This window comes from Diceros bicornis, chromosome 1 (assembly GCF_020826845.1).
Source record: "Diceros bicornis minor isolate mBicDic1 chromosome 1, mDicBic1.mat.cur, whole genome shotgun sequence".
In the NCBI taxonomy this organism is placed as follows: Eukaryota; Metazoa; Chordata; class Mammalia; order Perissodactyla; family Rhinocerotidae; genus Diceros; species Diceros bicornis.
Genome location: NC_080740.1, coordinates 279,246 through 301,390, shown reverse-complemented (window position 1 = coordinate 301,390; position 22,145 = coordinate 279,246). Strand labels below are relative to the sequence as shown.

The following is a 22,145-nucleotide window of genomic DNA, read 5'->3' as shown; positions in this document are numbered from 1 at the left end:
TCAAGGTGCTAAAAGAAAACACTGTCAACCAAGAATTCTACATCTGGCAAAACTATCCTCTAAAAACGGAGGATGAACCCAGATGAAATCCAGAAATTCCTAGAAACACACAAACTACCAAAACTGACTCCAGAAGAAATAGAAAATTTGAACAGACTTGTAACAAGTAAAGAGATTGAACCTGTAATTTAAAACCTCCCAACAAAGAAAATCTTCATGGGTGAGTTCTACCAAACATTTAAAGAAGAATAAACACCAATCATTCTCAAACTCTTCCAAAAAACTGAAGAGGAGGAAACACTTCCTAACTCACTCTATGAGGCCAGTGTTACTCTGATACCAAAACCAGACAAAGACACTACAGGAAAAGAAACTACAGACCCTTATGAATATCAATGCAGAAAACTTCAACAAAATACTTGTAAACCTAATCCTCCAGCATATTAAAAATATTATACACCACAACCAAGGGGGATTTATCCCAAAAATGCAAGGGTGGTTCAAGATGAGAAAACCAACAAATAATAACACACCACACCAATAGAATGAAGGAGCAGAACCATGCAATTGTCTTCATTGATGTAGAAAAAGCATCTGATGTAACGTGACACTCTTTCATGATAAAAACACTCAACAGACCAGGGATAGAATAGAGCTTAATCTGATAGAGAGCAGTTATGAAAAACCCACATTTAACTTTATATACTCAAAAGTGAAAGACAGAAACGTTTTCCCCCTAAGACCAGGAAATTTTGTGCATCAAAGGACACTCACAAAAGTGAAAAAACAACCTACACAATGGGAGAAAATATTTGTAAATCATATCTGATAAGATCTCATATACAGAATATATAAAGAACTTTTACAACTCAACATGAAAAAGACAAACAACCCAATTAAAAACTAGGCAAAGGATTTGAATAGATATTTCTCCCAATAAGACATTCAAATGGCCAATAAGCACATGAAAAGATGCTCACCATCATCACCCATCAGGGAAATGCAAATCAAAACGATGAGACACCACTTTGCATCCACTGGGATGGTTAGAAGGAAAAAAAACGCAGAATATGGCAAGTATTGGTGAGGATGTGGATAAATTGGAACCCTTGTGCATTCCTGGTGGGAATGTAAAATGGTACAGCTGCTATGGAAAAGTTTGGTGATTCCTCAAAAAGTTAAACATAGACTTATCATATGATGCAGCAATTCCACTCCTAGGAATACACCCCAAAAGATTTGAAAAAGGTATTCAAACAGATACTTGTACAAAAATGTTTATAGCAGCACTACTCACAACAGCCAAAAGGTGGAAACAACCCAAACGTCTGTCAGTGGATCAATGGACAAAACAGTGTGGTCATCCATACAGTGGAATATGATTCAGCCTTAAAAAGGAATGAAGCACTGACAGTACACTGCAGATGAATCTTGAAAACATTATGCTGAGTGAAAGAAGCCCTCTCCCTCTCCCTCTCCCCCACCCCCCCACTTGCCCGCAGGCCCAGGCCACGTGTAGAGGCCACCTCGAGTGTTCCCGAGCCTCTCAGTCAGACGCGGGAGAACAGGCCCAGCCAGGAGGCGGTGCCTGGCCCTGCCTGCGGGTGCTGTTCTCTCATCTGCAGGTGCTGAGACGTTCTGCACATGATTATTGTCATTTAAACCACTACAGCTCATGAAAATCCGCCGTTCACCTAGAGCTAACCAATGCCCAGCCTCCTCATCTCCTCTCCCCACCACCTCCCGCTCAGGACCCTGGAGAGCTCCGCGGGGTGCCTCTGCTGCCCAGACCCTCGGCCTCCCTGCGTTCTGCTGCATTTTCTCTCCAAGCCCTGGCTCCTGCGGGAGGCCTGTGGTGGTCGACCTTGTCCCCCTGGAACCCTGCACTTTCCTTTTGGCAAAGGGGAAGCAGGAGGATTCTCTGTGTGATCCCACGTCCTCCCCAAGCTCCAGGAGCCCCCGTCCCCCCGCGACGGGCGAGTGAGGGAAAGGCCCCCCGGGGGGGGGAGATGCTGGCGGCAATGAGGTCTGTGCAGCACTACCTACCTGTGGGAGGTGCCCGAGCACAGGGGGACACCGGGCAAGCGGGAGAGCGGCTTGTGCCCACCCTGCCCCTGCCAAGGGGGAAGCTGGCTCTGACCCCAAGGCACCCACAGGCTGCCACCTCCGCCGGGAAGGCTGTACCTTTGTCCAGCACGGGGCCGAAGATGGCCAGGCTGTTGTTGATGGTGGTGCAGTTCCATCGGCGGCCGCGGAACTGGTGCTGGCACTCCTGGATGCTGATCTTGACGCCCTCTGCCACGCTGGGCATGATCTCCACGTAGTTCCTGCAGAAGCGCAGCTGCTTGGGGACCAGGCCCGGGATGCTGGCGCAGAGGGTGGGCTGTGTGCCCAGGGACGAGTACTGTGGCCCAACCGCCAGGGACCTGGGAGAGGGGGACCAGGAGGCCTGGTTAGTGGGGAGCTGCCCGCCGGCCCGTGGAACAGGAGCAGGAGTCGGACCTGCCCTAGGGCGGGCCTTCCTTGGAGGACGCACACGGGCCCTGTCTTTCCGGGCCCTCGTGCCTTCCAGGGCGAGCCGTGCTTCTACTGCGGAGGAAGCCTGTCCCTACCCCGTACCGAGATGTAGCACACAACGCCAGATGTGCACGCGGAGTGATGGAAGATAAACCCAGGGAGAGTGGGGCTGCCTCCTACAGACTGTGGGCGCCCCGCTCTGAGGGTCGGGGCGGCAGAGAACAGAGCCCGAGGACACAGTGTGACAGTGCCACTGCCCTGTCACACTGCTGCCCAGAGGAGGGGCTGCCAGGTCTGGGGCAAGAGGGACAAGGATACTTCTGGGGTGGCAAGATGGCACACAGCCACAGGATCACACGGGCAGAATCACTGCTGAACCGCCTGCTGTGCCAGCCTGCTGCAGCCAGTTACCCACAGACGTGACCACATGCGTCCACCACCTGACACGCTCAGGAATGCTCACTGGGCTTGATGGCAAGAGCAAAACTCAGAGACACCCCTGTCTACATCCATAGGGGCATGGGCCATGGGGGTGTGGGTCACTGGGGTCAGTAGGGTCACGTGGGTCAGTGAGCAGAAGGGGCACTGGGGCGGGTGCTGCTCGGGAAGAGAGAGGAGCGGACTGTGCACGTGGCGGGCAGGGGTCTCCCGCGGGGGCGGAAGGGAGGCCTGACAGCATGCCTACCACTCCTCCAAGACCAAGGCCACACCGTGGATGGGCACCAAAACCAGGCCGGTCATGCCCTCATCCACATGGGAGGATGGGGAGACCGGAAGGCGACCCCAGGGAACGCCTCTCAGGCTGCGCTCTGCAGGGATTCCCACTCGCCACACGCGCCAAGGAGATGCAAATCAACCCAAATGATAACAACAAAAAGGGAAATTTGGTTTCTCAGTCACACCAGCCACACGTGGCCCCGGCTGCCATGCTGGGCGTTACGGAACATTCTGGTCACCGTGGAGGGTCCCACGGGGCCTCGATGGTCCGGGGTGACAGAGGTGCTGTGTGTGATGGGGTGCAGGCTGCACACGTGTTCATGTGTCAAACTGACTGACTGTGTCTGCTTCTCTGTGCCATCACCTCTCGACTTTGAAGAACCGCCAGGTCCTTTAGCGTTAGAGGGGAGAGAGCGTCTTCAGGCCGACGCGTGCTGGGCCCTGCCGCCTGTGGGCGCGTGAGTCTGTGGGGGCCTTGCAGGCAGAACTCGGCCTAATTCCTCTGCGTCTGGCACCTCCTCACCCCGGGGCGGGCCTCTGCGCAGAAGACTGACCTCACGAGGGGTCTGGAGGTGCCTGGGAGGGGCAGGGGGACGCAGGCGTGGAGGCCCCGGAGCCAGGAGCACAGCTCGGGGGCAGCTCTAGGGTGCCCATGGGTTCTAAACGCACGGGCCCCGGGAGACCAGCTGCCTCTGAGCACAGAGGAGCGGGCCCTGCCCACATGCTCTCAGGGATCCCGGACCCTCCATCCTTTGGGCCTCCCGGTGGGTCCAGCCTCGAGGCCTGGCAAGAAGTCCCTGCTCTGGGGACTGGCTCCGGGGGGTCCAGAGACAGCTTGTGTCTCCTTCCCTTGTTTGGGGAAACTGAGGCCATGGCCGCTCTATTGGTGCCTCTGCTGAACCCCAGAGGGTCCTCTTGTTCAGCACCTCCTCTCCTCTGGGAGAACTGAGCACCCCGAGAAGGTAGGACAGGGGCCTCTGTGTCCCTCTGCAGCCCACACACCCGCATTGACACGGACGTTCAGGTCCTACTTGAGTCTAACCTGTCTCCATCCAGCTGCGAGGGAGGGGCAGGACACAGGACCCACTGTCTCTCAGAGAAACCGTATGCCTCTGGGGGTCAGACCAGAGGACCCCGATGCCCTTCCCTCCTTGGTTTCCAGGTCTCTGGGGCCACCTCACCTGGGGCCCAGGGCCCACGCCCTGCAGCACCTCGCGCTGGGTGCAGGCAGATGCTTCCTTGTCACGGCCCCGTTGGACTCTGGGCCTGTCCAGCCTGCTCCCCCCACACCAGCCTCCCGCACACGCCCTCTGTCTGCACCAGGCCCTGGACAACTCGGGGCTCTGTCTACTCATCTCGGCCTCCCCAACCCCACTGTGGTCACCCGCTCGGCCGCCCCTCTGCAGCGTGTGTGCCGGTGGGGTGGGGGAGCCTTCAGCTCCGAAGTCCCGGACTTGAGTGTTTCCCACCCTTCCGGGGTGCAGTGTCGCACTGTCCTCTCCTGGTCCCCTGCTCCTGATCCCTCATCTCTCAGAGTTAGGCCTGTCGTCCTGGGAGTGTCCACCCTCCTTGCTGTCTGCCGCCTGAGCGGAGCCGAGTCTCTTCCCCATGGGCGGCCGGCCCCTGTGTCCCTGATCGCGGGGGAGGCCCGACACAGCCAGACCAGACTCCCTGCCCCCTGGGTCCCTCGCCCGTCCACGCCCTGTATCTGACCCCTCCCTCGCGCTCCCCCGTCTGTCTGTCCTCCGACTGAAAGTCTTGATGAGCCACAAACCAGCCACGACCTTGTGCCGGACACCGCAGGCCTGCCCTTGTCCCCAGCTGGGTCTTGCCCCAGGCTCACTCGTCGGTGCCCTACTTGTGAAGGCTACTGAAAGCCAGCGCCCGGCCAGGCCTGACCTCCCCAGGTTTCTCCCACGCCCGCCCCATGGCCCAGGACCCCAAGGTTTCCAGAAGGGCCAGCCGTCTGCTCTCACCCGGCCTGTGGTCTTTCCTCTGCAGGAGGTATCCTGCGGTCTGTGTCTCACCCTCCTGCACCTGCCCTGCACAGACGGCTCTGAGTGGAGACCACAGCGGCTGCCTCCCGGGAGGGCCCTGCATTGACCTGGTGCTCAGCTTCCCAAAGGATCAGCCCCAGCCAAGCAGACAGAGGGCAGGATGGGAGGGAAGCCACGCACACGGCCGAGGTCAGCAGTCTCTGCCCGGGGGGCACCCAGCCAGTGGGCGAAAGCCAGGCCTCCAGGCTGAGGAGATGCACCGGGCAGGGGCCCTGAGCACAGAGAGGGGCAGTGAGGACGGGGGAGTCAGGCCATGCCTGGCCTGCGTGCCCCCTCTGCCACTCTTGGCCCATGCTGCCCGTGATGGCACGGAGGGCCTCCCGCCTGTAAGACAGACAGCAACCCCCCGATCCTGGTTCTTCTTCAGAACATCGTCACCTCCACTTCTGTCCAACCCGCCCCAGCCCGTTTCTATGTCCCCCACCCACCAAGATGCCCCTGTCCCGGCCCAGTGACCGCTCAGCCGATGCTGACTTGTGCACCGTGTGTGGATGGCTCTGCCTGTCCCAGGCTGAGCCAGGAGTGCATTTCTGCCTCCTGATATCTCTTCCAGTGACCCCGTGTGTCCCCACGTCCCACCTGTGCCTGGCGAGAAGCAGGTGCTAGGGGCTCTGCCAAGGGCTTTGGGAGCAGGAAGTCCTCTCAGGGGCGCACATGTGAGGCCACCTGCCCCCGCCCCATCGGCACTAGTGACAGGAACGGGCAGTGAGAGAGCTGGCACGACACTGTCTGTGAGAAGTGGAGGGACGCATGGGGGCCCTGAGAACCGAGCATCAAGTATCGGGGGCCCCGTGAGGGCGGCGGGAGCTGGGTGGGGCAGAATCGGGGCTCCGGGTCGGGCTCCTGCAGCAGCTTCTTAGGCGCCCCCCGTAGCTCAGACGCCACCTCTCTCCTCCCTCTGGGTGGCCTGGCCGGTCACTCACCAGGCTGCTTCTGCCTCAGACCCAGAAAGGGCTGCCGTGGCCGGTCCTGGAGGCCATGCCAGGCCAGGGAGGTCACTGTGGGAGCCAGGCTATGGTTTTCCACCCATGCACCTTGGAGCACCCGGGAGCCCCAGTGCAGGTGCCTCAGAGGCCTGTGTGTGGGGTGAGGCTGGGCACCAACTGTCCTAGTTTGCCCGGGACTGAAGGGGCTTCTGTTTGAAAGCCAGGACCAACTGGTCACTGAAAGTGAGGCTGCCCTGACAGGCTCCGACTCCTGCAGCCCAGGAACCAGGACGCTTCAGACCACCCGGTCCTCATTTTGATGCTCCACGTGGGCTGTGATCTGTTAAACAGACGGACTCCAGTTACCCATGAGCCACCGAGTGTCACGGGCAAAGCGGGCGGAGGCCTCACAAACCGTGAGAGTCACAGATGGGCAGAGGAGGGCCCGGTGGGTACGTGACGAACCCGGCAGAGTGAACCGTGGTTTGTGGGCATGCAGATGTGCCTGTCCCCATTCCCCACCTTTTCTGGCTGCTGAACATTTTCCTGATGGAATGCTGGGGACAGGCGATGGTCATGACTCTGCCCTCGGAGCGTTTCTGGGGGGTCTGGCTCCTGAGGCTCACAGGGTCCCCTCCTCCTCCTCCTCTTCTGTTGCCAGCAGCCCAGCTCCAGTGGGGATGGGGAGGAGGGTCTGAGAGAGGAAAATCCACTCCAAGTGGATCTGTCTTCACTGATTGAATGGGCCTGTCTGCACGGAGGTTCAGAGCGAGTGGAGAAGAAAAGGGCCACAGAGTGCAGGCAGGAGGAAAAAGGTTTGGCCTCTCCGTCTCCGTCAGTCCCAAGGTGCTGGTCCTGCCACCCTCATTCTGGGTGGGGGGATGAGGTGGCACCCCAGAACCCCACGGCCTCCCGCAGAGAGCACAGACCTGCGTCCGCCTGGCCTCCTGACCGCCCTTCCTGCGCAGTGTCCCTGCCTCCCGCACGCCCCCAGGCCACAGCTCCAGGGCAGGCAGACAGGGGACTCCCAAGTTCGCAGCTTCCCCCCAGCTCCCTCCTGGGGTGCTGAGTCAGCTCCCACCCCGCCTCCTCCCAGCCCTCCTCCCTGGCAGGCCCCGGCTTGCCACTTCCTGGAGGAGCGAGTGAGGCCAGGGTGCCGGCCGCCAGCCCCGGCTGGATCCCCTCTCACCTCTGGGGCTTCTCTCACCCCTCTGGACCCAATGGCCCGCTTAGTTCCTTAGATTGCTCTGGCTGGCGGGCATGGGCAATGCAGACCCTGACCAGGGCAAGGAGGACAGAGGGCTGGGGGCTCCCACCGGACGAGGGGAGGGGCTGGTGTGCGGGAAACGAGGGGTGGGGAAGGGTCAAAGGGGCCCATCGGCCCTGGATTTCAGCTGGGCCTTCAAGGATAAACTGGGTCATTAAAGAAATCATGTAAAAGTCCGGACGCTGTTTGCTGACCTCGTGGGATCATTTCGCAATGTGTACACACATCACACCATCACCTCCCACGCCTGAGGCTCACACACCGCTGCGTGTCAATCATATCTGAGCAAAGCCAGGGACCGCCCCCAAGGATCCAGATCGTTAACCCGAGGAGAAGGCAGATGCCCCCACCGATCAAGGCTTGGGAGCCACCATCTGTAAATCCTTCCTCCAGCCTGTGGGAGGAGACGGGCGCTCCGGCCAGGGGCTGGGCTGGACCGGGAGTGGGCAGAAGCCCCAGTGTCCTGGGGGACCACGTCCTGGCCTGATGAGGGTCTCCAAGGCACAGGAGGCAGCATGAGTGGGGGGCGGGGGCGCCCAGTCCTCACCCTGGTCCTCTACGCGTCCCCATGTGCTCAGAACGAGAAAATGCAAAGGCATCAGAGGTGCCTGGGCTCCTGAGTCAGATCCCGGAACAGAGGAAGGACGCCCATGGAGAGGCTGGTGAAGCTCATGATCGCAGTGCACTGGGGTGGCCCCTCCACCAACAGATGTGCCAGGTAGTAAGAGGTGAACACGGGGAGTGGAGCCTGCGGCCCTGTCTCAGCCCAAACCAAGTGGAGGAGAGGGAAGCAGTTACGGCAGCGAACAGGCTTGTGACTCGGGAGCCGGTTTCCTTATTGAGCCAACAAGGTGCCAATCTGAGGGCACCTCAGATGACAAGGGCCTCTTGTCATCTCCGCAACTGTCACCTGAGATGGAAGAATCCGCATTCTCCTGGTGCCATCAGGAACTGCCATGCCACTTCAGCCTGTCGCCTCCATTCACCACTGAAGGTGAGCGCAGTTAGTGGCGGGAGCAAATAAAGACGTCATGTCCCTGCCCCTTGGGCCTGGCCCTCTGGGCTGTGCGGGCGCTTTCGGGAGGGGATGTGTGGTGTGGGGGAAAGGTGGCAGAGGGCTCTTCGCCCTGGGAAGGGTCGCTCTCCCTGTCGCACCACCAAGGCCCCACCCTGCCGCCTGGGACGGTGACACAGACGGATCACGCTGGCAATATCTGCAGGACTTGCAGTGGATGGCAGATATGAATCTGGGCCACCAGCCCGAGTTCATCTAACCTCACGTGTGCTTCCAAAGCAGAGCCTCCAGCTGGCAGCAGAAGTTAGACGTCGGGACCATCCAGGGATTTGACGATGGATCTGAGATGAGGGGAAGTGTTCCGGTACCAGAAAGCGGATTCTAGGAGCTGAGAACGTCCCGGCCAACAGCCTGCAAGTACGTGGGAACTGGCTCCTCTAACGCAAGACTTGAGTTTGACAGCTGGGTGAGGTTGGAGCACGTTCTTCCCCAAACTGGCCAGCAGTTTGATTGTGGTCTCGTGAGACCCTGGGCAGGGAACCTGCAGCCTCGTGAGCTAATAAACAGATGCTGTTTGAAGCCACGACGCCTGGGCATTCAATGCACAGAGAAAACAGACGTATTCCCGACTCCCTCCTCTGCTCACACCGGCTCTTCTCTTCTGCCGCTGAGCTGCTCAGGCCCAAAGGGCCGAACCCCGTGGGCTGGTAGCCCCTCCATGTGCAGCTTGAGGATCTGAGCCATGGCCATGTTCGCTGGCCAGTCACCGTGGCCTTCAGACAGCTCTCTGCCTCCCACCAGCCTGTGTCCCCACCATTCCCCCGCCCCACGTCTCAGTGCCTCTCTCTTGGGGAGGCTGGTTATTTATCCCTTCCAAGTCCCTGGCCTCGCTCAGGCCTGTGCCTGCCATTGATCACTGCCCAGCCGCTGACCTGCCCCACCTGCCCTGTCACCATCACCCTTGTGACCTCAGGTGGGGGTTACCGATGACTGTTCCCGACCCAGCCTGGCCCCTGTGTGACTCCCTCCACCCCACACAACCTGGATGGGTGGTGCCCCAGGGACCTCTTGCCATGGTCAGCACATGAATATCGTGGACGAGTTCTGGCATGACGGTGCCCCTTCCCAATACACCACGAAGCCCTCAAAGTGTATTCAATGCCAGCACATAAAGACAGCATTTGTGAGTGGGTGTCTCAGTGAGCCCAGGCTGCATAACAAATACCACAGATGGGGTGGCTTAACCAACAGACTTTTATTTCTCACATCTGGAGGCTGGAACTCCAAGATCAGGGGCCGGCAGGTGCTCTGTCCCTGGCTTGCAGAGGGCCGCTTTCTCACTGATCCTCCCATGGCAGAGAGAGAGTGATCTCCAGCCTCTTCCTCTTCTTATAAGGACACTAACCCCCTCATGGGGGCCCCACCCTCATGACCTCATCTAAACCTCATCACCTCTCAAAGGCCCCACTCCTGAGACCATCACACTGGGGGTCAGGGCCTCCACATGTGAATCAGGGGACATGACATGCAGTCCGTGACAACACCTAAGATGCACACCCCATTAATACACAAAACCCATGCAGCCACCACTCACCCAGACACAGAGCAGGACAGGACCCACGTGGCCCCGTCTCCATCATGGAACGGTCCTTGAGGGGTGCACGTGTGGCCCCACCTGCCCCTGGCCAGGCAGCTTCTCCCGCTGCTTTGGGATCCTTTGTGTCTCGGTTTCCCCAGTTGACACGCCAGGTGGCTGGGTGAGCGCTGGGTCTCCCCGGGGGCCCTGGGCAGGCAGCACGTGCCACAGGGACAGTCGGATGCGGGTTCCCGGGCGGCTGAGTCAGGGCCCTGTTCCGACAGGCATGGCAGGGGTTGTGCTGTTGAAGAACGCCGGTTCTGGGATTGCTGAGGGTGCATCCGGCTTCGAGTCCTGGGACTTCAAAGGCTCCCTGCTGGCGAGGAGCCACCTGAGGCTCCTTCAAGTCCAAACCCTTTGGTCTGGTGTCAGGGTTTCCTCTGGTTCTTGCTCCCAGGGGCCCAAGGCTTCTGGAAACTTCTGGCACTGCCCTTTGAGAACATGAGTTCGGTTATGGATCTGGGGAGGGCGACGCTCGGCGTCCTCACGATACAAGTCAGGATGGGGCCCGGGAGGTGAGCCCCGCCCTCCGTGGCCCATCTGTCTCCAGGCGGCTGGCCCTCCCGCCTCCCCCAGCCCAGCGTCCTGGAGCCAGTGATGAGCGAGGTCACCGGGTAGTCAGACTCCACGTCTCCCGTCCAGAGGTGGGGAGGATCCTAAAGAGAGCAAGGTAGTGACAGAGAAGGAAGCAGGGACAGTGAACACTCCAGAAACCGTGTGGTGGGAAGGGTGACGTCCTGGCAGGGTGCTGACTGCCACTCCCAGGGCCCAGGAGGCACCCAGGGTCTCTGTGCTTCATTTCCAAGAGGGGCCCTCTGGAGGGGTTGCAAGTGTGGACCCGGCCTCATCAACTCCCAAGAGCTCACGCTGACCTCTTGCTGGGGTCCAGACAGGGACAGAGGGGCCTGACTTAGGGTCACTCACACAAGGGACGGTGGTGTCCTGGCTCGACGATGGCCACACTCCTGCCCTTGGCCCAGGGAGTGCTGGGGGTGGGGACCCCATAATCAGTCCCCCGGTCCTGTCTATGTGGGTCATGGGAGGTCATGACCCCTCCTCAGGGACACCATGTGTCTCCTCCTCTCCTCAGGGCCATCGTCACAGCAGGATGTTCTGGCTGATGATACCTCAGGGGTGGGCCAGCCCTGGCCTGATGGGGAAACCGGGCGCTGGTCCTGGGAACCGCAGGGCATGAGGGCCCTACCCAGCCCGAGGGAGAGGCCAAGGCCGGCCCGCCTTCTCCGCATCCGTTTCCTTCACTCTGCACCTGGCCTCGTGACTCACCCCAGGAGGAACTTGCCGCAGCTCCCTTCCTCTGCCCACCCCTCAGTGCAGGATGGCCCAGGAGAAGCCCTCACCCACCTTTAGCTGCTGCCCAGCTAGGGAGCTAGAATTTTAACTGCCCAGCTGGACGCCACACCTGACGTCCCGCAGGCCCCTCAACACCAGAGGGGCCCAAACTGGATGCACCCCTGCCCTGAGACACGGCCGACCACACAGCAAAAGGGCCGAGGGTCAGGCGGGCCGATTACGGCACGTCCACACCATGGGCCTGAGTAACTGCCAGCACCGTCGTCGAGAAGGCCCCCGAGGTGCAGAGGACGACTCGAGCCTCAGGAAGCAGAACACAGGCTGCTCGAACACCGTGCCCACGGTGGTGAGTGAGCCTGGAGGAGCTGCAGCCAGAGATGCTTAGATCAGGTCGTGAGACGACGGCCGGTCCCCGGACGCCTGTGAGTCCTGCTGTCGGGTAACTTTCTAGTAATAACTTGTTTCTAAGGGGGCATCACCTTCCACCCAGAACACACCCATGTGCAGTTCGGAAAGTGGCCCCTAGACTCCAGTTCCAGCCTGTGGCTGGGGCCACGTGAGCCACGCCTGCCGCCCGCCAGCACTAATGGTTTTCTCCCTCCTCCCTCGCTCACTTGCTCTGTTGAGGAGGGCCCTTTGAAAGGCCGGGCGCCTCGCCAGACCGTCTTGCCAGGCTAGAGCGGAGGCCTGGCTGTGACGCGCTGGGAAGGAGGCCGCCCAGGACCCAGCCTGGCCCAGCTCCGGGCCCCTGGGCAGATGGCCTTCACCCACGTGGATTTGACCGTAACCGTGCAGTGGGGCTGGAGGACGGGAGCCGCTCCCCAGGACGGAGGCTGAGGGCGAAGGGGGCCCTGCTCCCCTGCCTGGACGCCGTTCCCTGTGGGTCCTGATGGGGGGCAGGCTCTCAGGTTTCCTGAGTCCTGATTCAGTTTCTTTCTGCAGTAAAATCCAGCAAATGCGAGGGGCCGGTGCACCGTGGGCAGGGCTCTCGGGGGCAGGGGCCTCACAGCAGTTTTCAAGGACAGAGGGGCTCTGGGCAGGGGCTTGACCCCATGATTCCCCTGTTTCACCATTTCTGCCCCTCCCCTCCTGGGCCTGTTTCCCTGTCTGTCCAGGGAGGTGGTGGGACCACCTTTAATCCAAGGCTCCTGGAGGGGAGGTGACCAGTGGGCACGGCGGGTCCATCAGCACCGTGGCGGGGCCGGGGCACGAGTTCTACCCACACGTCGTCCCGGGCCCCTCCTCCAGGAAGCGCCCTGTGCCCCCAGCCTGGGAGCCGCTTGACGCCGCACCTCCTGCCCAGCGTGCTCCTAATTCCAGTCTGGGCCGCAAGGTGCCACGGCCTGGATGGCAAGGCCACGTCTTCTTGTCCTTCTCCAGTGCAGAGCTCTGCCCAAGCCCAGGGGAAGGAGGAGTCGAGGGAGCTGTGCCGCCCTCCCGGCCTGGGGGGTCTCTGCAGAGGCACCCTGGTCGGTCCTGTGAGCCTCCCCATGGGTGACGAGAGAGGCCTCTGGCAGGCCTGGCCCATCCCCAATGGCTGTCTTCTGAGATAGGCCTCTCCATCCAGAACGAGGCTCCCATCCTCAGACCCCAGGTCCCGGGGGAGGCTGGTCACCCTGTGGGGTGACGGCCCAGCTTGATGGGCGGGCTGTCCTTAAGCCACACGGGCCGAGGCCCCTCCAGGGCTGCTGACCTGCCTGCAGGCCGTCCAGGTCTTGCTTCCTCTTTCCTCCCACCGTGGGGTCCCCAGGAAGGGGCCACACGCCTCCTCGCTCTCCCTCTCTTCTGCCTGCAAGACCCCTCCCCAGGAGCTGGGAGGGCCCGTGGGGAGGGTCCCGGGTCCCAGTGTGGGCCCCCCCCCACCGCCGCCCTGCCTGCAGCCGTCCCAGCCCCATCCCGCCCGCCGGGCGCAGGATTACTGACACATACTTCAGCAAGTCCGAGCAGGCGGCAGAGGCCTGTGCCCGCGGCCATGCGTTTGCCGGTTCCCTGGGCGCAGCAGCACGTTTCGTCGGGGAAGGAATGTGGAAGCGCCAAAGCTCGAGACACCTCCAGGGTGTCACCTGGGGAGGCCGGGAGGGAGACCGAGGCAGTGCTGCCCATGCGTCCTGGGGACCCAGTGAGGGGCGTATAGAAACGGTCAGCTATGTCCTGTGTTCCCAGCACAGGCACCTAACACAGCTTCTGTTTTTCACAGAAAAGATTCCACTAGTTCATTCCTTCATTTGTTCATTGGTTTGTTCAACAGAGTCTCACCCGGCAGCTGCCGGGGGTGAAGGCTGGAGAAGGGGAAGGAGGACGGGGCCCATGGATTTCACAGCTGAGGACACAGTGCTGTCCTTGTGCCAATTCTGCAGAGGGCAGGGCACCCTGGAGCGGGCAGCCCCCAGCCTGGTGAGGAGTGGGGAGCCTGGGCCTGGCTGAGCAGGGCTGGGGGGAGCACGAGGGGATGCAGGGGGCACGAGGAGGTGGGGAGGGAGTGCTGGCAGGCGGGCTAGGGGGGCAAAGGATGCTGGGTGGGTCCCCGCCTGTTGTCTGTGCGGGGGGCTTCTCTGCAGGGCTCCACCCAGGACCTTCCACGTGGGCAGTGCGTGTCTAACCTAAAAATTGAGCCAAACGACCCAAAACTGGGCCTGGTGGAGTTTAGGAGACTTACCCGGAGGACTGCCCACTGTGGTGGTGACCGTGGGTTGGGGGAGGAGTGGGGCCTTGTGAACTTCGATTCTCAGGCACCAAGGCATCCGTGGGACCCCACCCGTGGCAGGCTGTCCCTTCCTGGGCCTCCGTTCCTGCCCCTGCAGGGACGGGCAGCTCACCACCTCCAAAGCACCAGTGTGGGCCCCACTCTCAGACAGGAAGCCTGTCTTCCCCAGAGCCAAACCTGCCTCCTGCCACCGGCAGTCTCTGCTCCCAGCCTCCCTGGAGCCTCGCAGAAGTCCAGCCCTCATTCCCCGACCGTCTCCCAGACACACCAAAGAGCAGCGGGGTCCTCTCCAGACGTGTCTCAAGGACGGGGCCCCAGTCCTCCAACCACGCTTAGAAGTGCAAATACAAACTCTTGCACTTGGTGCAAACTCCGGACAGCAAGCGCTAGGTGGCGAAGCACCCAGGGGCGGTGGCCACGAGGACAGCATCACTGGGCTCCACAGGGCTGCCTGCAGACCTAGAATGTGCTTCTCAAACCAGCTAGAGGAAGACCTGGGTTTTGGGTTTGTTTTAAACTTCCAATCAATTATTATAAATATGTAAGAAGGCTGCAGCTGTGCCAGCCTGCTCGGGCATGTCCAAACACCTATCTTCAATTTCTGTCCTTAATTCTTCATGGACAACCGTCCACAAATGGGCTCTGGCCTGTGGACCACACTCGCAAGAACAGGTGGCATCTCTGGGCCCTGCCCTCTGTGTCCTGGGCCACACGGGCCAGACTGTGGCCGATCCCTCGGGGACAGGGAGCTTCCTGCCCCAGGCTGGAGATGTGCGAGTGGGACCCACCGAGGAAAGTGGATTTCACAGCCCCTCTCAGACTGTATTTCTCCTTGACTGTTCTCCCGCCACAAAGGATTCTAACAGGTTTATGCAAATAAAACAGAAAATCACTTTATGAAAAATGACAATGAGCCCAGTGAAACGCAGGGGCAGCCAGCCTGGGCGATGCTGCAGCCCTGGAGCCCCAGACAGAACCCTGCATGTTTGGGGGCCGCATCAGAGGGGATGGACGTGAGTGGAGAGTGACGCTCTGGGCTCTGGAGGGAGGGTCACCACAGTGGGCTTTCAAGGGGTCAAGACAAAGGAGACTCCACTTGCTGGTTGTATGAAACAGGTTTTCCGGCCGCATACATTCCACCTGTGGGCATTTCTGACATCCTACCTCCCCAAAGGGTGTCCATGGAGGTTCTGGGGGGATGCTGTGCCCAGCACCCCGAGGTCCTACAACACTGGGGGTCAACCTGCTGTCTAGGGTTCACCAGTTTTACAGGCTAGCTACAGCAATCCCCAGCCTCAGGGACAAAGAGAGCGAGATGGACCGACAGACACAGAGAGACAGACAGACAGATGGACACAGAGAGAGGGGGAGAGAGAGAGAGACAGACAGACGGACACAGAGACAGAGAGACAGAGGGACACGAGAGAAAGAAACAGAAAAACAGAGAAAGACAGAGACAGACAGACGGACACACGGAGAGAGCAAGAGACAGAGAGACACAGACAGACAGACAGACGTGTGTCCCACCCCCGACCCTGTGTGCGAGGAGCCTATCAAGCTGGCCTCAGGGAAGGCTGTGTAGACAGGAGGCTCTGGAAGGCGGGAGCAGGAGACCGCTGAGTCAGCCTTCCTTGGGGGCCAGGAGGGGAGGGAGGGCTGGACACAGGCTCTGAGCTGTGTGTCTTCATGGGGGGGGCTGGGGGCTAGGGAGGAGGGTGAGGAGGCCATGCAGGAGGGAGAACCGAGGACCACCTCCCATTGAAGGGCGGGAGAGGACGTGGCCTCACACTCCACTCCAAGGCGCAGCCTCTGTGCTGGGGAGCCCGAGGTCCAGCAGCGAATGATGAGGGGCCAGGCGGCAGGAGGGGGTCCCGACAGGAAAAGGGGCACCTGGCTCTCCATGCTGGTGAAGGCAGGGCAGCGGTGGCCACGCGGGGCAGTAACTCCGGTGGCAGTGCAGGTGTGGAGCAGAGGGAGGGAGGGAGGGAATGTGGCCTTCAGCATGGCGGGGGAGTAGAGGGGCCTGGCCCAACGGTGAGGGGCGGGGAGACACCAGGCTGACCTTGGGGCCCAGGCCAGGCCACGGTGGATTACAAGATGCCATCAGCCCAGGAAATGGGAGGAAGGTGCCCAGAGCACATCATGGGATGCTGGTGCCTCCGGGTCGTGTTCTCCAGGGTCCCTGTGTCCCCCGGACCCTGAGGCCTGTCCTGTGTCCACAGGGGCCCTTCTGATCACCAGTCCTACTTCAGCGAGACTCAGCCTGTAAGGAGAGTGGGGGTCGCCTCCCTGCAGGCCTACAGTGCGTGGCCCCAGAGGACGCTGGTGCCCTGGCCTTGGTCCCTTCTGTGGGTCCCCACTCCCCGCCTGTCACAGGTGGTGCCCAGAACACGTGCTCTCACAGGTCTCCTCAGCTCTCAACGTTCCGGTCTTAGGACAGTCTCGGCTCGGCTGGGACCTGCCTTTGGACCTCGGGCACCATGAGTGGACGACACTTCCAAGACGGTCCTGGGGAGGCGGTTGGCCCTTCAGATTCCCACAGGGTGCTGCTGGCCGTGACACCTCCTCCTCTCCCTCCACCCCCCCACCAAGAGCCACACCACCTTCAAAAGCCTAATGACTGCGATTGGGCTGTTTCCTCCCTGTTTCTGCAGGTGAGGAAGCCCCCTCACTTTCACTTTCCTTTGTGAGGTGCTGGAGTCCCGTGGCTGGGGCAGCTCCACTTTGGGGAGGGACGTGGAACAGAACAACCAATTAGGGAGGCTGAGCATGAAGGTGAGAAGTTGTAAAGGGAGGGCTGGTGGCGGCTGGGCCCGGAGGGCGGGAGAAGGGAGGAGGCCCCTGTGGGAAGTCCTGCCAGGTGGGACAGGAGACAGAAAGCCTTCCCACTGCTGTTGAACCCCATTTCTTTCTGTGAGTCTCCCCCATTCTGCGTGTGTGCTCTGTGGGGAGACCTCGTCCTTCCCTGTCCAGCTGGCCTGGGGGCAGAGAGGAGGAGGAGAGGGAATCCCTCCTCCACAGGGAGTCCTGAGGGTGTGTCCACCGGAGACTTCTCACAAAACGGAGAACCAACCGCTGGGTGTCAGAATCCCACCCAGAGCAAAGTGGGGGGTCAATGCACCCCCTTCTTTCTGGGGCCAAAGGGCTGCTCTAGACTCTTGCTTGGGTAGGTCTCTGGGCGGGAGGGGGACAGAACGCCCCTCCCTGCTCGCCTGGAGAACCCGGGTGCAGGAGCTTGTCTCAGGGTCCATTCAGCCGGGACACACATGGCCCAGGTGAAAGGGTGGCACTCGCGCGGGGTCGGGGGCGGGGAGGCAGGGTCAGGCTCTCAGGGCCAACAGGACAAAGCTCCCTGGCGTGGGGTAGCCAGGAGGCTGGTGACAGGGCCCCTCTTTACGGGAGGCGCGAGGGGGCGAAGGCGCTTCCTCCTGCGCCCAGGAATGCGGCGGCGGCTTCTAATTAGAAGCCTGCACGGAGCGGGCGGCCGCGGGGCTCTCAGACGTGCTCCCCCTGGCTCCCATGGCCGGCGGGGACACTGACGCCCGCCCTGCGTCCCAAGGCACTCTCGTCGCAGCCCGCGCTCGGGAAGGCAACCAGGAGCTGCAGGTGTCGCGCGGTGCGGGGCGCGCAGGGTCCAGGGCGCCGGGGTCCCCCAAGTGCATCTCTGCCGCCCCGCTGCCTCTCCCAGACCCCTGGCCCCCGGCCCCGCCCGGGCCACCCTCCCGCCCCACCGTGCCGCGCCCGGACCCGCGCCCCCACTCCAGGAGCCCCGGCTCCTGAACCATCTCGAAGAGAAAAATTATTATCGGATTAGACGTACTTCGACTCGCTCGGTCTCCCCCCTTCCCCTCGGCGTAATTATTATAATTCCAGGCAAGCCGTCGGAGCGGGTTCCTGGGAGCGCGCGCGCATGTGTGTGTGGCGGCTTCTCCCCAGCTCTTGGTCTGCTCCAGCTGCGCGCCCGGCCCCTCGGCGCCCGCACTCCCTCCAGTTGTGTTCGTCGAATCTTGGGCATCTCAGAGCGCCCCTCCCCCGGGGGCCTGAGGTGACCCTGGCCTGTGGGGGCTCTGCCGAATTAGATGCCCCGGAAGGAGGGTAACCCTGAGCCCCTCTCTCCCCGTGGTATGTGCGGTAGACCCTCGAGACCCTTCCCTTGATTTGTCTGCAACTCTATCGCCAGATTCGGCAGGGGACAGGGGTGGGGGGAGGGGTCTCCCCAGAATGTGCCTCGTCTGGGACAGAGGACCGAGCGCTTCTGCCCTCTCAGGTGTGGGTTCCTGGGGCCTCTCACTCAGGAGCCCTCAGACTCGGCGCTTTCTCCCTCTTTACCTCCTGAGAGGGTCCCTCGGGACATCGTCGCCGGGCAGAGGCGGGAGGCGCGCAGGGCCGGGTTCTGGCCCCAGTGCGCCCGCCACTCCCGGCCGGGTCCCCGCTGTCTTTACGTAACTGCGCTGCCCCGAGCTGTTCGGTCTTGTCTCACTGACTTTGTTTCAAGGTGTGTGTGTGTGTGTGTGTGTGTGTGTGTGTGAGAGAGAGAGAGAGAGAGAAAGAGAGAGAGAGAGAGAGAGAGACACGGTCCTTAACGAAAGTCTCTGGCGGATCTTCCTCTCCCCAGCTCGCCCTCCCGGCTTCTCTTGGCCTCGGTGTTCGTGCCATCTAGGCGGACCCTCTTCCCGCCTCTCCCCAGCCCACTGGCCGCCCCGTCCGACGCCAGGGGCCCCTCGAGGCCCGGAGATCTGGGTCGCCGGAAGCTCCGCCACTCGCGTCCCAGCCCCGGCCCAAACAGGTCGAAAGTGGCCGCCAAGGAAAACAACCCGCCCGCGGCGCGCGGAGCCGGAGGGGCAGGGCGCGGGCTCCGGGTCACCGCGGGGCCCTGCCCGAGGGGATGGCGGCGGGGGCCGCACCGAGCCGGGGCGAACACTAGGAAGGCTCACTCACCACCAGATCGGGTAGCTGCCCAGCGCCTGCTTCAGGCCGTAGAGGAATAAGAAGTATCCGAGCGGGGCCATCGCCGGGCTGGGGACCGCTGAGGGCCGGGAGTCCGCCCCGAGAGCGCGGGCGCCGGCGCTGGCCGGGCCCTGGGAGCTGGCGGGTGGCGGCGCTGGGCCCTCCTGCGGCCACGGGGTGCGCGGGGTGCGCGGGTGTGCGCGGGTGCGCGGGCTCCGAGGGCGGCGCTGCGCCAGGTGGGCCGGCGGCCGGGCAGCGGGCCGGGGCCCGGGGCGGCGCGGGACGGCGGGGGCGGGGCAGCGCCGCGGGGGGCGCCCGCCGGGGCCGGGGCCGGGGCGGGGCGGGCAGGGGGCGGGCGGGGCCCTGGAAGCTGGCGCGGCGGCGGCGCTGGCCCCTCCCGTGGCCGCTGGGTGCGCAGGGTGCGCGGGGTGCGCCGGCTCCAAGGGCTGCGCTGTGCCAAATGAGCGGCTGGCCGGGCGGCCGGGACCCGGGCGGGCGAGGTGGGCAGGTGTCCCCTCGAGCTCCCGGGCCGCGCCCCCCAGGATTCCTGGGCCTCGCTTTGGGTTTGGAGCCCTGCGGTCGCGGTGAGAAGCGCTGCCCCGCTCTCGCTCCTGCTCCTGCTCTGTCGTGCGCTCCGTCCCTTGCCCTGATGGTGGCCAAGCTTCGGCTCCCTTCTATCCCTCTCCTTGCCGGGGGTCCGTAGGTCTGAGGCCGGTCCCTCGAGCCGCGCCTTACTGGTCCGCTAGGAACTGGGCTGCCGGCGCGGCTCGGCCGAGGGAGAGCGGCGTGGATGGGGGCAGCATACCGTGGGGACAGCGGCTGGACGGGCGTCCAGGGTGCAGCTGCGTGTCTGAAGGTCAGGATTAGGAACCAGTCGGGCTGTCCGGGCCCCAGATGCTGACGCCTCCACGTTCCCCACACCCGCCAGGGAGGAGAACCCAGCCCCTGGCGCTGGGGCACAAGGATAGTGCAGCCGCTGCACCCCTGGCTCTGTGACCTGCCACCGCAGGGTCTGCCCAGGGCTGCTAACCTCTTCAGCCAGAAAGGATTTCTGACAATTAGGTAAGCCTTACGATGTAGCTGATGGGCAAAGGGAAGACCAGAGAGGGAAAGAGACTTATCCAAGGTCACAGGGAGTGGCTGGCCAGTTCTCTAGCTCTCAGTCCACCGCTGGAAGCCCCATTTACATATTCATCTGTAGCCCAGGGAGACGCCAGGGGGTTTTATTTGGGGAGGGGAAGACCCCAGTTGGGGAAGTCTCCCCAGCTTTCCTCAGGGTGCATGATAACAGCAGCAGGTGAGAGGCCTGTGCTGGCCCGGTGCCCCGCGGGAGAACAGTCAGTCTCAGTGACATCTGAGGTAAGCTTAGCAGGAATTCATGTCTCCGTTGTGGAACTGAGGGGAGCAGAGCTGCCGCTGGAAATCCCAGCTCTGGGCTCTTCTGCGATGGCTCTTTTTGTATGGACCGTGTGCCCCCCTACGGCTGCTGAGCCCCGCCTCACCGTGCGGCCTGCGGAGTGTGGAGCCCCACGGAGAGGCCACGGCTGCTGAGCCCCGCCTCACCGTGCGGCCTGCGGAGTGTGGAGCCCCACGGAGAGGCCACGGGAAGTCGCGCAGCTACTTCGTGGGGTGGCTCAGAGCCCCCAGGTTCAGCACCAGCTGGAGAACCAGAGGCAGGACGCACTCCAGGGCATGCCATCCCCCCCTTGGTTCCCCTATCTGCAGAGGGAGCCGTAGGGGCCTGAGGACACTGGCCCTAGGAGTCAGCTGGTGACTGCACCAGGAGCCCCTTCACCAATATGCAGCGAAACCCATTCTCTTTCAGTGAAGGTTCCCTTTCGTCTACACCGCTGTCGGGATCCAGGGAAGTCTACGCATGCCCGGTCCCTCTGCCCTTCCTCTGAGTCACTGTGCCCCCCCACCGCAGAGGGAAGGATTCTGGAATGAGGTGGGGCGGGTGGGAGGGGAGCTGGCTCGTCCCCCTCTGGACTTCCCCTCTCTCTCAGTGAAAATCCCACCCAATTATCGCATTAGTGGGACCTGGGCTGTGGGAGTGGGGTGGGGGCCGAGCCCTAGGCGGCTGACTCCCACCTCTGCCTCCCTAACCGTGGGGCCCGGGGATTAGAGCCTTCACGGGGAGCCCCCAGAGGCTGCTGGCTCTGCACACACAAAGTGGGTGGCTGTGCCCGCCAGAAGGATGGCCGTCCCGCCAGGCTGGGCTCTGTACAGAAGGGAGTGGGTTGGCGCTGTCTCCTCAGTCTCCCTCCTGTCCCCTCACTGCCAGGCCCCTCTTGCCTCCCTTTGCTGCTTGCTTCTCCCTCCTGCCGCCCCTGGGAGAGTGAGCTGGGCACCCTGAGTTCCTGCAGGGAGAGAGAGGCAGAGCTGAGCCCCACCCCGACTCTGCTCCCAGATGAGGCTCCCTGTTCTGGAGAGTTCCCTGCAGATGTGCATTGCAGCGTGCCTCTGGGGGAGCTGTGGTCAGGGCAAGCTTCGCGGTGGGGCACTGGGTTGGGGGCTTCAGAGCTGGCCCTTTGCACAAGCTGATCTTGCAGGGGGCTCCTCCTTCGTCCCCCACCGCACCCCCCGCAATCTTTGTGAGAGCCTTGGCCCCTAACAGCCCACGTGGGTGCTGAGAGGAAGGGTGGCAGGGACCCCCAGATGGCAGGCAGGGCCTTGGAGGGAAGGCTGGCGTGGTGGGATTGCTGCCTGAGTCTGATGGCAGGGGCCACCAGCCCTCCACGCACCCTGTGAGGCTCACACAGTGGTTGTGGGGAGAATGGGAGGTCCCGCCCCATTTTCTGGTCACCATTGAAGCCCTGGAGTCTGTTTCTTGCAAGCCCAGGAGCATGGGGGCCCGCGGGGGCCATCCAGCTTGGTCTGGAGAGAAGGCAGGTTGCAGAGGGGATGTTCCTTTCATGGCTGAGTGGGTGGGATTCTTGCCTGCTCCCTGGCTTTCAACTGGAAGTTCTGCAACCTGACTTAGGATACAGTCAACCCCGTGTCGTGTCTTCATTCCCTGCCTCTGCTCACGAGGCGCCCCTCAGAGGC

General features: G+C 62.1%; 1 protein-coding gene across 1 annotated transcript in view; it reads right to left on the bottom strand.

The window, feature by feature from the left end:
* Positions 1–19,221, bottom strand: part of WNT3A (Wnt family member 3A) — a 41,124-nt gene extending 21,903 nt beyond the window's left edge. The window contains exons 1-2 of the mRNA XM_058553404.1: positions 19,089–19,221; positions 2,185–2,426 (exon numbers count right to left, since the gene is read on the bottom strand). Of these exons, the coding sequence (XP_058409387.1) occupies positions 2,185–2,426; positions 19,089–19,159 (313 nt within the window). The 5' untranslated portion in view covers positions 19,160–19,221. The remainder of the gene's footprint in view (positions 1–2,184; positions 2,427–19,088) is intronic.
* Between the last annotated feature and the right edge of the window lie 2,924 nt (positions 19,222–22,145).